At 40.2% G+C, this 13,749-nt stretch overlaps 1 protein-coding gene across 3 annotated transcripts in view; it reads left to right on the top strand.

Moving 5' to 3' along the window:
• The window catches only part of ago4 (argonaute RISC component 4), a 17,650-nt gene extending 5,879 nt beyond the window's left edge, over positions 1 to 11,771 (top strand). Inside the window, exons 3-18 of one of the 3 annotated variants that reach the window (XM_017703123.2) lie at positions 1 to 7; positions 221 to 402; positions 1,094 to 1,230; positions 1,356 to 1,490; positions 1,703 to 1,790; positions 1,963 to 2,110; positions 2,232 to 2,351; positions 3,431 to 3,592; positions 4,793 to 4,926; positions 5,579 to 5,763; positions 5,914 to 6,073; positions 6,919 to 7,234; positions 7,962 to 8,096; positions 8,218 to 8,319; positions 8,411 to 8,610; positions 9,351 to 11,771. The exon at positions 1 to 7 is cut by the window's left edge and continues 114 nt beyond it. In XM_017703123.2, the coding sequence (XP_017558612.1) occupies positions 1 to 7; positions 221 to 402; positions 1,094 to 1,230; positions 1,356 to 1,490; positions 1,703 to 1,790; positions 1,963 to 2,110; positions 2,232 to 2,351; positions 3,431 to 3,592; positions 4,793 to 4,926; positions 5,579 to 5,763; positions 5,914 to 6,073; positions 6,919 to 7,234; positions 7,962 to 8,096; positions 8,218 to 8,319; positions 8,411 to 8,610; positions 9,351 to 9,459 (2,320 nt within the window). In that variant the 3' untranslated portion in view covers positions 9,460 to 11,771. Of the gene's footprint in view, positions 8 to 220; positions 403 to 1,093; positions 1,231 to 1,355; positions 1,491 to 1,702; positions 1,791 to 1,962; positions 2,111 to 2,231; positions 2,352 to 3,430; positions 3,593 to 4,777; positions 4,927 to 5,578; positions 5,764 to 5,913; positions 6,074 to 6,918; positions 7,235 to 7,961; positions 8,097 to 8,217; positions 8,320 to 8,410; positions 8,611 to 9,350 lie in introns of all 3 variants that reach the window. The other 2 variants (XM_037535316.1, XM_017703124.2) reach the window with 2 other exon arrangements.
• The last annotated feature ends 1,978 nt before the right edge of the window (positions 11,772 to 13,749 follow it).

Consider the following 13,749-nt stretch of genomic DNA (forward strand, 5'->3'; position numbering starts at 1 on the left):
AGACAGGGTAAACTAGCTGTCCCTGGACGGAAGCCCTGTCTTACTCTTAAGTTTTGATCTTCTCTTTCTGATGTAGACGCTTACAGATAGTGATATTGAATGATTTTGCAGCTTTTGCATTTTCCTCTTTGTAGTTCATGTGTTCATGCTGTGATGCTCTGAATCCGCATCAGGCAGGCCCTCTTGGCATCTTTGTGTAATTGATTTGTGTACACTTTAGGTGGATCTGGAGGTGACTCTGCCTGGTGAGGGGAAGGACCAGACCTTTAAGGTGTCTCTGCAGTGGGTGTCAGTGGTCAGTCTGCAGATGCTTCTGGAAGCTCTGTCTGGTCACCTGAATGAGGTCCCTGAGGACTCCGTCCAGGCCCTGGATGTTATTACACGCCATCTTCCCTCCATGAGGTAAGCTAAAGCCATTAACTGTTAGTTGAGCTACCAGATTTGGATCCTTTTTCTTTTATGTAAGACATTCCTCTTACTGAAAATTCTTTTGTCATGAAACTTCCTTGATGGGAGTTGATGGGACAGCACAGTTTACTAGCTCTACAGTTGGTAAAGAGCCCTTCTGTTGGAGCTGAAAGATTTTTTTTTTTTTTTGTACTTAAAAGGAAAAAATCTTCAAAGTGCAAGTAATTTGAATTTTAAGCCTCAAAGATTTAGGTGGTAGGATTTTACTGGTAACACAGAGCGTGGATGTCCTGTAGATGAGTTAGACCAATGAGAAGCAGCTATAAATACATGTTATATATAAAATAATTGCAGTTAAATCGTAGTCATAATACTGGTCTGCAAAATCATAATTGGGTGTCTATATACCCCATGTTGTTCAGCCTGGCCTTAATTGATTGTGTGATTGTCCCAGTATGTAACCATTTATTGCTAGAACTGCAAGGCACATCTTAGCTTAGATGAATTCCTGTATCCTTTGATTCTGTTCAGAGATAGTGGTCTACTGAACAGGTTTTATTGGTGTGGTTGAGCGGTCAAAAGGAAGCAGCCTTTAAAATCAAGCCAACCAAACTGTCTTGCTGTCAATACTTCTATGACATGTTTGATGTTATACTTTTCTGACCGCTCTGCATCTTCTGTGCAGGTACACTCCTGTCGGCCGCTCTTTCTTCTCTCCTCCTGAAGGTTACTACCACCCGTTGGGGGGAGGGAGGGAGGTATGGTTTGGGTTCCATCAGTCTGTCCGTCCAGCCATGTGGAACATGATGCTCAACATCGATGGTAAGAGGTCTTCAACAGAATCTGTAATCTGTTGTTTTGTGATCAAAACAATGTTGTTGGTGGTGGTGGTAGTAGTTAGTAATTCGTTCATTTGTTAATTCATCTTTTTGTTCTTGATTTTACAGTTTCAGCCACAGCATTCTATCGTGCCCAGCCAGTGATTGAGTTCATGTGTGAGGTTTTAGACATCCAAAACATCAATGAGCAGACCAAACCCCTGACAGATTCTCAACGTGTCAAGTTCACCAAGGAGATCCGAGGTGAGCAGGTGGCTTAGTCCTGGACCAGTGTGAGATCTTGGCATTGACCTTGTGTGAATGTTCGAAACCATTTCAACTGTAAATCTTGCTCATGTTGAATTTGACACAGAAGGCATCATTTTTTTTTTTTTTTTTTTTTTTGCCTAATTTGAATAACCATTGGGGTGTTTTGCCTGCACTGCTGTTAAAATGGTTGGTGTTTCTGTGAGCAGGGCTGAAAGTGGAGGTCACACACTGTGGTCAGATGAAGAGGAAGTACCGTGTGTGCAATGTCACGCGCCGCCCAGCCAGCCACCAGACGTGAGTCTCTGTAGCAAGCTTGAGACTTTTTTCTTCCTTACATATTTGTAGTTTTTGACACTATCTTATTAAATATTGTCCTTTACCAAACAGTGTTGTGAATGATGTGTTTACAGACACAAATTTCAGTACACCCATATGTTCTTATGATGAATAAATCTCTTTTTGACAGATTTCCCTTGCAGCTAGAAAATGGACAGGCCATGGAATGCACTGTAGCCCAATATTTCAAACAGAAATATAGTCTGCAGCTCAAATATCCCCACCTGCCCTGCCTTCAGGTGGGGCAGGAACAAAAGCACACATACCTACCCTTGGAGGTGAGCCATTGCGCTGTGTCCCACCTCTGTTGTGTGACAGACTTTACCCCTAATTTCTGTAACATCGGAAATGAATCTCTTCACTTTGACATTCCTAAACTTATATTACGAACACCCACAGGTTTGTAACATTGTGGCAGGCCAGCGCTGCATAAAGAAGCTGACTGACAACCAAACCTCCACCATGATCAAAGCCACCGCTCGCTCAGCTCCAGACCGCCAGGAGGAGATCAGCAGGCTGGTGAGGGAGCCTCAAATAGATGAAACTGACACTGCTTCAGCTCCATTGTCATTGCATGAATGAAGAACATACCTTAAAGTAAAGGAAAGCTTTTGCAGCCCTAAGGGAGAACACACTTTGATTTCACAAGCCAGCGTGAACCTCCAAAGCCATTGTCAGAGTTTATCATTGTACAGTACTATTGTTTTAAATGTTTTTTTGCTGCCGCTCAGAGAAATTGTCATGAAGATTACTTGGATTATAATGACTGTGCTTATAGCCTTGAGTTCAAAGCAGAAACACCAACATTTGTTTAGGTAACTTAAAGGAATATACAAATGTAAGTTTAATTCTGTGGATTCTTCAAACAATTCTGCATAATTAAAACATTGACATAAATGAAGTCTTTCAGTGCTCTGTTCTAGAGAATTGTCAGTTGTTTACAGTGCTGCTGCAAGGAGCCAGACATTCAAAACATGTATTGCCTTTGCCTCATAGAAAGTGCCTGCAGTGTGCTTTAAGGCAAAACCATACCCAAACATAACTTTCTTTTTCTCTTTACCTCTACTTTAACTTCTCAATAGTGCAATTTCACATCAAATCAGTATAATTGGCTTTTATGGGTTTTTCTTAACTATTGAATTACAAAATGTAGAAATGACACTGAATTTCCTCTTTAAAGATGTGACCTGGCAGAGGGCTTTCACACTTTAGTTTTTCTTCTCAAAGGTTGATTCTACCTTTTTAGAGTTTGACAAATGTAAGAAAATTCCATGCTTCCTTGTGAATTTGTTCATGATCCCAAATTAGTAATAAGCTTGATTTTAGTTTGTTGAATCGATCAGCTCCCCCAGCTTTAGTCTTCCCAAAATCTCTATTGCTACATCTGAGCTGTAATGACAACCAGCAATCTAATCCTCTGGAACCTCGCTCATTAGGAGCCACAGAAACAGCCTGGTTGCCTAGAAACAGTCATTTTCCCTGTTACATCCTCAGTGCTAGCTAAACAGTCCAAAAATACTTGTATAAAATGATGACTTGTGAGTGTGCCTTGAGTGGATTTATTTCTAAAGTTCAGTGCTTGACAACTTTTCTTTCAGGTCAAAAGCAACAGCATGGTAGGCGGGCCTGACCCCTACCTCAAAGAGTTTGGCATCGTGGTGCACAACGATATGACAGAAGTGATGGGGCGGGTCCTCCCAGCGCCCATGCTGCAGTATGGGGGCCGGGTGAGTACAGACACTGGGAGGGACTGTGGCAGGGTGAGTACTGGGGCACGGGTGCAGGGTGAGTACGGGTGGGTCGGAAACATGGGTGGGTGTGTGTGTGTGCGCGTGTTGTGATTTGTTGTGGGGTGACTGGACTAACCAAGAGGAGGAGGATAAGACTCTGTTCTGCAGGCTGTAGTACTCCGAGATGCACATAGGTGTGGATCCATATTAACATTAGCCCTTTGTTGCGATGTTGTATTGTGGTGTGATATTGTTCTTTGAAGTGAATGTTAATGTTTGGTTTCTTAATGTAAATTAACTTTTTTTTTTTTTTAAGATTTTAGAGTTTAATTTGGCTGTTCTTGATACCTTCTGGATATTATGATTTTAGCTTGTTAGAGTGTGTTATAGAGCCAGAGTTTCCTGGCCGGTGGAGTCTTATCTTCTTCCTCGGGAATGTGGGAAGCTTTTGAAAGACTGCTTTTCTATTTGCCCAAGGAGTTACTTGCAGCACTGAGTTTTTCTTAATCACTAGTCATTTTTTTTTGGTGTAAAGAGAAAAGCAATCTCTCATTTTTGTTGAACTTTACAGGATCACTTAACTTATTAACTGCATCCACCATGCTCTGCTTGATGTTTTGCTGTAATCCTTTAAACGTTAGTAATAAACAAACAGGCTGATAACTTTTGAGTAAAAAATCTTTAGAATATACGGCTGTACTGACTGTCATGTGTACTCCTAACCTTATAAAATACAAAATCTTTTTCTCCCCCCAGTTAAGGATTTTAAACACTTGTTTGTATCTCTTGATATTCTAACCACTTGCTTTTCTAACGTGATCATCTCCAGTCTTCAGGGTCTTTATTTGAACTGTAAGAAATCTGACCATGCATGGAAAATGTCTGACACTTCAGTCCCATCTTTAAGCAGCTTGAATGATAAATCTTCTGAACACTGGAGTTGCTCAAGTCAACCTTGTCTCTAAGGGTTGCTTTTGTGTTTTAGTGCTGATGTTTGTTTCCTTTACTCTTAAATATTTGACACTGCTATTCAGACTAATCTTGGGTATTCTGTTAACCTCTTATGATCTGTTTGTTTACACATAATTATGTGGTTCTTTGATGCTGGTTGATATGTGTTGTATAATAATGCATAGTTTGAGAGGCTGAGTAATGTTTGGGTTTGAGTAATGTGTGTATCCTATGGTGAGGCCGAGGGGTTCACTAAGAATGTAGGGACTCTCTCCCCAGAACAAGACCGTGGCTACGCCCAACCAGGGCGTGTGGGACATGAGGGGGAAGCAGTTCTATGCAGGCATCGAAATCAAGGTGTGGGCCGTGGCCTGCTTTGCCCCTCAGAAACAGTGCCGTGAGGACTTGCTCAAGTAAGTAATCGGTCAGGTGTTTCTGAATAGCCTTCCATACTACTGATACAAAATACTTTTCTCTGTAATAACATTGGGCCTCATTCACCAACATCGTCCTGAGTTTTTCCATAATTCTTGAAAAAGGTCCTAAGAAAAAGTCTGTAAGATTCATGAGATGTACTTAAACTGTAGAATTGTTCATCCCTTTGTGTTGTTGAGTGTGCATAGATTCTGATCTTTCAAAAAGCATCCAAAAGCATCAGTGAATGTCAGAATTTTTGTGAAAACTGTAGAAGCGGGTTTTACAGGGATTTTAATACGATTTTTTTTTTTTCTTAAAAAAAGTAAAAGGTTGGTAAATTCGGCCCAGAGTCTCAGTGCTGTTTGGATTTCTTTTGATATGTAAAGAACATGACATAACAAAGCTGAGAAAATCAGATTTTTGTGTTACAAATGCTCTTTTTGAACAAGACATAATAATTAGTGTACAAGATGCACGTCAGTTGCCTTTTCTGTTACTCTGATTAAACCAAACAATAAGCACTTACTGGTCTGAATTGGGCTGTGAATAAGCTTGCATGGGAAAAACCAGCAATAAAGGAAGTCTTGTGCTTGTTTTATACAGTGATGACCCCATCTTTAAGCCATGTTGTTGTTGCTCTCTCTTAAGGAGCTTCACAGACCAGTTGAGGAAGATTTCTAAGGATGCAGGAATGCCAATCCAGGGTCAGCCCTGCTTCTGCAAGTACGCCCAAGGAGCTGACAGTGTTGAGCCCATGTTCAAGCACCTTAAAATGTCTTACGTTGGTCTGCAACTCATTGTGGTCATCCTGCCTGGAAAAACACCGGTCTATGGTAAAGAGATTTACATTTGCTTTGGGACCAAATGATCCCTAAAATTTAAATATATATTGTATATTTTCAAGACATTGTGCATGAGTTCTGAATAATGGATCAATGGAGCAAATCTAGAGTGTTTTAAATCATTGTCTCATGTGTCCTTAGCGGAGGTAAAGCGTGTTGGGGACACTCTGCTGGGCATGGCTACCCAGTGTGTTCAGGTGAAGAATGTGGTGAAGACCTCCCCTCAGACGCTCTCCAATCTCTGCCTCAAGATTAATGCGAAGCTGGGTGGCATCAATAATGTCCTGGTGCCCCATCAGAGGTGAATTCTATCTGTGTAACGGAAATGAGATTGAGATGTTTGTTTATTCATGATATGAGTCAAATCAAATGCACTATACCCTATTGACACTTTGTTTTTTCATTTTATTTATTTAATTATTTAAAAGGTCATTTTAATTATACAGAATTTAGTCTCAGAGCAAAAAGAATGAATAATTCCAGAAATTTGTTCATGAAGATTCAGAGTCTCATGTGTTTTTTGCATCAGCTGAAGTTTGATACTGTAGGTTCTGAACTTGTAACTAGATATTTAGTGTTTTTTTTTTTTTTTTTTGTTACTATAACTTAACTGAGCTCCTATCCTTTATGTGGATGTACAGGGGTTAACAGTTAGTAATGAATGAACTGTAAGTTAGTTTCTCCAGAACAGGAGGAACTGGTGTGAAATGCTTTCTCCAACACAGCATGTTATAATAAATAAGCAAAATGTTATTAGAGTGTACCTTTGTCACGTGCTGAATGTTATAAATATCCCTCTCACTCATGCATATAGACCAGAGCACAATGCTATACAAAAGTTGGCATTAGCTTTAGATTAATCTCTGTGTTCAGAGATCTGCTATTAGTAGTGGCAGTGATGTTCTTTTGTTAACCTGTTGGTTAGTGGGGTGCAGACCTGCTTGCATCAGATGCATCAGGGCAGTACCCGTGTAAACATCCATTTTTTAAAAATTATTTTTTAATATTTAACTTTACGTACATACCGCCTCATTTGGGAGTCACTTCCTTAGGAATTCAGTTTAAAAAAAATATTAGCATATTGTCATTTTACTCAAGTAAAGAGACTTCATGTACCTTTGTAACCCTCAATGTGCTCCCCATCAGGCCCTCTGTATTCCAGCAGCCAGTGATCTTTCTTGGTGCTGACGTTACTCACCCACCAGCAGGAGATGGGAAGAAGCCATCCATTGCAGCGGTGGTTGGCAGCATGGATGGCCACCCCAGCCGATACTGTGCCACAGTGCGAGTGCAGACCTCACGCCAGGACCTGTCACAGGAGCAGCTCTACAGTCAGGAAGTCATACAGGACCTCACCAACATGGTGCGCGAGCTGCTCATCCAGTTCTACAAGTCTACCCGCTTCAAACCCACGCGCATCATCTACTACCGTGGAGGTGTGTCAGAGGGGCAAATGAAACAGGTGAGAACAGCAGACCATGGAAGCACTTCAGAGCATGTGAACTTCATTTTTCATTGCAGAGCAAATCTATTCTGTAACACAATTCATTATTTATAACCTTAGTTATAAAGGACTCCTATCATGAAAAAACTAATTTCCTTACTTTTTAAATGTTCAATGTAGTATGCGAACACTAACGTTTTACAGTTTTCATTATTTTCATCATTCATGTCCTAGTCCATGCAGACTGTACACTCACCAAGCACTTTATTAGGTACACCTACCATGTATCTACATTTATTGCCTATTTTATCAGCTCTGCTTTCCAAATAGGTGCCCTTTGTAGTTCTGCAATTACAGACTGCAGTCCATCTGTTTCTCTGCATTCATTTTTTTTTTCATATTTGTATAAATATGATATAGGTCTGTCTAAAGTGAGTGTATATGGAAACTAAGCTGCAAAAAATGGTCTATTTTGGATTCGTCAAAACAGCACAGGGTGTTCAATCAGAACAAGGTTATCTATATAATAATCTAAAAGGCAGACTAACAAACGCAGCCTGTTTTAAGAGGGGGATAAAGGGAGATTGGAAAATGATCATGCAAAAATTACTTGTGCCTGTTTTGGTACATAAAACTATACAAACTTTCTAAGTCGTCCTCAGGGAAAAACATGTGGGTCCATTTAAATTAGTATTTTTCAGTTTGTCATGGGTGTTTGTCACTCAATTTGTTGTCTTGTGTGTAGGTTGCATGGCCGGAGCTGATAGCCATCAGGAAAGCATGTATCAGTCTGGAGGAGGACTACAGACCAGGGATCACCTACATTGTAGTGCAAAAACGCCACCACACTCGACTCTTCTGCTCTGACAAAGCTGAGAGAGTAAGCAGGAATAACATCTTTGCAGTAATTTGGTTTAAAATCCAAATTTTTATTTGTTTATTTTAAAATTAGGCCCATGAACTTTACCTCAGTGCTCTGATTGATTTGTCGCCCTTTGAAGGTTGGGAAGAGCGGTAATGTTCCAGCAGGCACTACAGTGGACAGTACGATCACCCATCCATCGGAGTTTGACTTCTACCTGTGCAGCCATGCTGGTATCCAGGTCAGTCACACTTTCTTCGTGTTCATTTATGCAGTAACTTCCATCTTAAATCTGTCCATCTCAGTCTATAATTCCATTTGCACTTCTGTAGGGCACCAGTCGTCCTTCACACTACCATGTGCTTTGGGACGACAACTGCTTCACTGCGGACGAGCTGCAGTTGCTCACCTATCAACTGTGCCACACATACGTGCGCTGCACACGCTCAGTTTCCATCCCTGCGCCGGCTTACTATGCCCGGCTTGTTGCCTTCCGTGCCCGTTACCACTTAGTGGACAAAGACCATGACAGGTATGTGAGCTTCACATGATTTGCAAAACTTCTTAAGGTCTTGAGAATAAAGCTGTAGGGTGGCCATGTCTGACCTCTTTAGGACATGAAATTTGTGTAATACACTTGTGGCTGGAGGTTCTGCTTACACAGTAGTCTAATCTGGATAATTAATGTAATATTGACAATATAATTTTGTGTACAAATAATAATAAAGTGAAGGAAAAATGGATGCATACCTTATTGATGCTAATACAATTGTTTATGCCATCGGTTGTTCCAGCTTTACAATTCGATTAGTTAAACACTCTAGGAGTGCTATTGTCTGCCAACAGTGGCACTCAAAATGAATCTTGAGTGTCAATGCGAGTTATTTACCTTTAACCTAGCAACAACTGCAAGCTGTTGCAAAAACAGCTGCAACAACGTATTAAGTTGTAGAAGTAAGAAGCCTGTTGAAACGACAATGAATTCACCAAATCTTTTGGCTTATATCAATAATAAAACTGGTGTAAGTGCAATAATACAGTAAGTCGAGCTAAACTGTAACGTACTGTCACTGCTGTGCTGATCTGTGGCACGATGCCGAAACCACAGCACACCAGTACTAATGTCTCATGTAATTATTGTACATCATATCATTCCTTCTGACATTCCAAAATCGATGCAGTTGAATTCAGTGGCTGGTGTGATGACTAAGATGATGGCCAAAAGTTCTTGTGAAGCTAACTTGATATCTCTCTCTCGGCTCATTCCTGCAGTGCGGAGGGCAGTCACGTATCAGGCCAGAGTAACGGTCGGGACCCTCAGGCCCTGGCTAAGGCCGTCCAGATTCACTATGACACCCAGCACACCATGTACTTCGCCTGACTACTTCAACCAGCAGGAGATGCACTTCTATGCTCCCTTTTGAGTCTTCAGTCTATCTCCTATCTCTTTCTGTCTTGCTTTCTCTCTCTGTCTATCGTGTCTTCATCAACACCAAAGCGGTTCCAAAGCCAACAGGCTGACCACAAGTCCAGTTCTACCGGTCAGCCTCCGAGGAACTGCCCACCAGCAATCCTGCACTGAGAGACCGTTGGTCTCCAAGGCACAGAGAAAAAATTGAGCCATTTTAAATTTGTTTTTCAGTTTTGAATGTCTTTTTTTCCTTTTATTATTTGTAATATACACTGAGTGTGAGCGAACCTGCGCCATTTCGTCAGGACAGCTCTGGCTCTCTCAGCTAAGCTGGACTCTGTCTACCTTTACCTCAAGCCAATATTGGCTGAAACTTGTCACATTGTCTTTTTGGGTGGGATGGGGCTTGCATGATTTGAGTGGTTGTTTTTTTGTTTTGTTTTTTTGTTAAGGTTTTTTTTTTTTTTTTTTTTCTCTTTCTGTCCTTTTTACAGTTGTATTTTAACTCTCTCCGCTCAGTCTTTTACAAACGAGGTGACCTGGGTATCCATACCCATTACTCTTCTCCCATTTTGCAGAGAAGTGTGTAAGTGTGTAAGTGTGTAAGTGTGTAAGTGTGTAAGTGTGTAAGTGTGTAAAAGTTTCATGGCAGGCCACTGAATTGTAAAGGGAAATCAAGGAGTTAACTGCTGTAAATGCCTCAGTGTTTTTGTTTTTTTTTTTTTTTTTTAACATTTTTTTTATTATTATTATGGTTACACACACATATATAGATATATATAAAAATATTTACATCTATATAAGCCTATTTCAGTAGATGATTTTTACAGGCTTGCATAAGCTGATGGTTGTGTGTAGCAGTAATGTTACCTATGGTCTTAGCTGTGTGATTGATGGGGCGTCAGGCCAGGGTAATTGGAGCTTGGCACAGGTGGCACTCTGCCTGTGGCAAGGTTGGAAACCTGTACGTCCTTGTTTGGATGGTAATGTACAAGGTCCGGGGAAGTGGCCTTAGCATGGTTTTTGGACATGATGCTAGCCAATCAGAGGCTGGCATTGTGAAAAGAAGGCAAAGCTTGCAAAATTACAGCACTCTCTCTTACCTTTTATGCATTTCTACATAAGAGTCAAATCAGATTTTTAAGAGTTTAATATAAAAAAAAAAGTTTTGTGGATATCTTAACAGTTAGTATAGAAAGTCAATGTTGTTCCTACCGTTGTTAATGTTGTTGCTATTATGAATATCAGACCGTCAGCAGCTCAGTTGCATAATGAATTTATCCAGGAGTCTTTTTGGTGGTGTTGGGTGAATCTGGTTTCGTAGCTGAACATGTTGTAGCATTCTGGCCATGGTTGAGGGGCCCAAAGTGCTGTGGTTGGTTGGTCTTCCTTTTGGCTCATTTTGTGATTTTTATGTATTGGATGTAATGAGTTATTGTGGCAAAGATTTTTGATTTTGACCTTATTACTGCCCCCACGTGTCTGATGGTGACTTGCTGGGGAAATTGTGTCCACTGGTGGCAAAGATGGGATTAGCAAGAGGAAAGATGAGTGACAATCAGGGCTGGGGGGGGGATTAGTGCTGGTTAGATAGTTGGCAGTTATTTGAATTTTACACTTGCTATGTGTTTTTATCACTGTTGTGCGTGTGTGTGTTTGAACATGTGTATCTATATATAAAGTCTAAATAGTATTTTCTTTCATAACGTAACAATAAAAACATTATACCGTTTTGCTAAGAGACGCAAGCATAAGCACTGCCTTTGGACCTGACAACACCTGGCTTGGTGCAGTTGAACTACAGTGAGCCTTTTTCCCCAGCTGAAGTGGTTTCGAAGGGTGTCGGCATGCATGCCTTGTCAGGCGGGTGGCTCAGCAAAAACCCTTTTGTAATAAACCGTAAAGCAGCAGGTTTGCTATAAATGTGTTTGAGCACTCACCTGTTCAGGGCATGACTGCTGGTCCTTCAAGAACGGGCTGGGGCCAAGCATCACTTGCAATAAGTTGGATAAAGGTGTTGGGCAATTTCACAAGTTTCTACTCAACTTTTTTTTTCTAATACTGAGCTCACATCGTACGAGGATTTAGATTAATTATGTCTCATGAAGTTCACTAAACCGGTTGTGAAATGACTATTTTCAATTTCATATCATTGCACAGCAATATAATCCAAATTATGAACAAGGCAAAGCTATAATTCTTCTCATTAATGTGGCTGTTGGTCTGATAGCCTATTGGCGTTTGTGTTTCTGTACCTTTTTTTTTTTTTTTTTTTTTTTTTTTTTTTTGCTTGTATCAATCAGTGGGAATGTGCATTCGGTGGACTAGCTCTTTAGGCTCTGTGGAGAACTATAAATTTTAGACTTTGCTCGCCTGCATGCCAGAGTATTGTCCTAAATCTCTTAGAGAATATTTATTGTCTCAGAAAGAGGAAAAAAATCAATTTTTTTGTAAATGTTTATGAATTAATTGAGACTGTTTTTAGGGTAGCAATATTAACCAGTCTCTTTTGACAAGATTTGAAAATTCCTTCACATACGTCAGTAACTCCTTAGGGGACAGGCTGGATGCTGGAAGGGGGTGCCGAGTCAAGTCTTGGCAAGAGCTCCCACTCAAACGAGGTACTTCGTGTTTTTATTTTTTGTTTCTCTTTTGTTTTCTGTCAGGGAGTGTCTAGACTGACCTGGTACCCCCCTCTGTTTGATTAGCAAGATGCCATTACACTGCTTGGCTTTAGGCCCTCTTGGCCTTTTCCTCTGCAGTACAGTGGCACTGTCTAATTGACACGTTTTACTCATACTCTGTCCAAGCGTCCAGATGCTCCAGGATTACACAAGGATTACCTCTTTTTAACCTTTTTACCAGTTCTCTCTCTAGCCCCTAAATTAAGAGAGCATGACCTTTTTTTAATCCTCTTTGATATATAAAGATTTGTTATTGGACAAAAGTGCATTGTAATTTATTTTATTTTTTTGTGTAGCTTTTGTGCCGTATTCTAGTGTTCTGAGCTGTGTGACTTGTCTAATAGCAATAGAGGGCGCTCTTGTTGATTTTTTGCTAGGGCTTCCTCTGGCCTCTTCTATCAGAGGTGCCACATCAGTGTATTGCTATGTGACCTTTTTTTAAAAAATCCCACCCTTCCTTTTTGGTTTTCCTTTTTTTTTTTCTTTTTTTTTTTTTTTTTTTTTTTTTTTTTTTTAGCCTGCAGGGACTATTCGTGTTATTGTGCAAAGTAATAAATTGGTATTTTATGCCCATGTTGCAAAACCTCTGTCCTTATTTCCCACTGACATGAGCTTGTTTTATGCATTTTCACACTTTGGTCGGTAGTTTCTGCATCTGTTGACTAGTGTTGCATAAAACATGTTCAGTTCCGCAAAACAAAACCTGCTGCAGTAAACTAGCTTACAGCAACAATTGACCTCTTATTCCAAATGTAGTCAATTAGCTAAGATATTTAATGCCCGTTTCCAAGACCTAGATTATTCACCATTGGCACTTACATGCTTAAATCATCTGACATTCCTCCAACTGCATTGAGTTTTTAATGGGGAATTCATCTTTCTTTCTGTCTTGCTCTCTCAGCCATTAAGAAAATTCAGTGATTCAGGGTGCTTTGATGTGAAACGCTTCATTCTAGCTTTCTTACAGAGTTGTGACTTAAACCTTTATCGGTATCTTCATATACAAACGTCAGAAGACTTGCATAGATTCATTTTAGAGAGCAAGTACAATGACTAAATGTTGATCCCTTGTGAATACTGGTTCAAATTACTACTATTACTTAAAAATAAATAAATGAATAATCAGTCCATGAGCTTATCGGCAATGCACTTCAAGTCACAGCACCCAGAATGACTTCAGTGGCTGAATTACGCAGAAATTGTTGGAGTTCCCCTTTCACCCTTAATCGACTTGCATGTGCGATGTCTGTGAACTGACATGGTTCTCTACAAAAAATTTTAAAAAGTGCATAGATTAAAAACACAGTAGTATCACTGACATTGAAACACGAGTTTGAACTGCATCTTTGTCTGCAAGTCTACTTAAACTTCCTTTAAAATGTGAGGTGGTTTGTGTTTGAAGATTTAGGCATGCAGAAGGTACAGTGCTAACTGGTAGGGTATGAGCCTCCATTACTTCTTTAAGGGCCCTTAGTAATCAGATTTTGTGTCACAATACCTCAATACTAGCACAAATAGAGCAGTCAGCTGACGGCTATTTTGAGTGTGCCACTAGATGGAGACATAGATGGGTGAA

This window comes from Pygocentrus nattereri, chromosome 27 (assembly GCF_015220715.1).
Source record: "Pygocentrus nattereri isolate fPygNat1 chromosome 27, fPygNat1.pri, whole genome shotgun sequence".
NCBI lineage: Eukaryota > Metazoa > Chordata > Actinopteri > Characiformes > Serrasalmidae > Pygocentrus > Pygocentrus nattereri.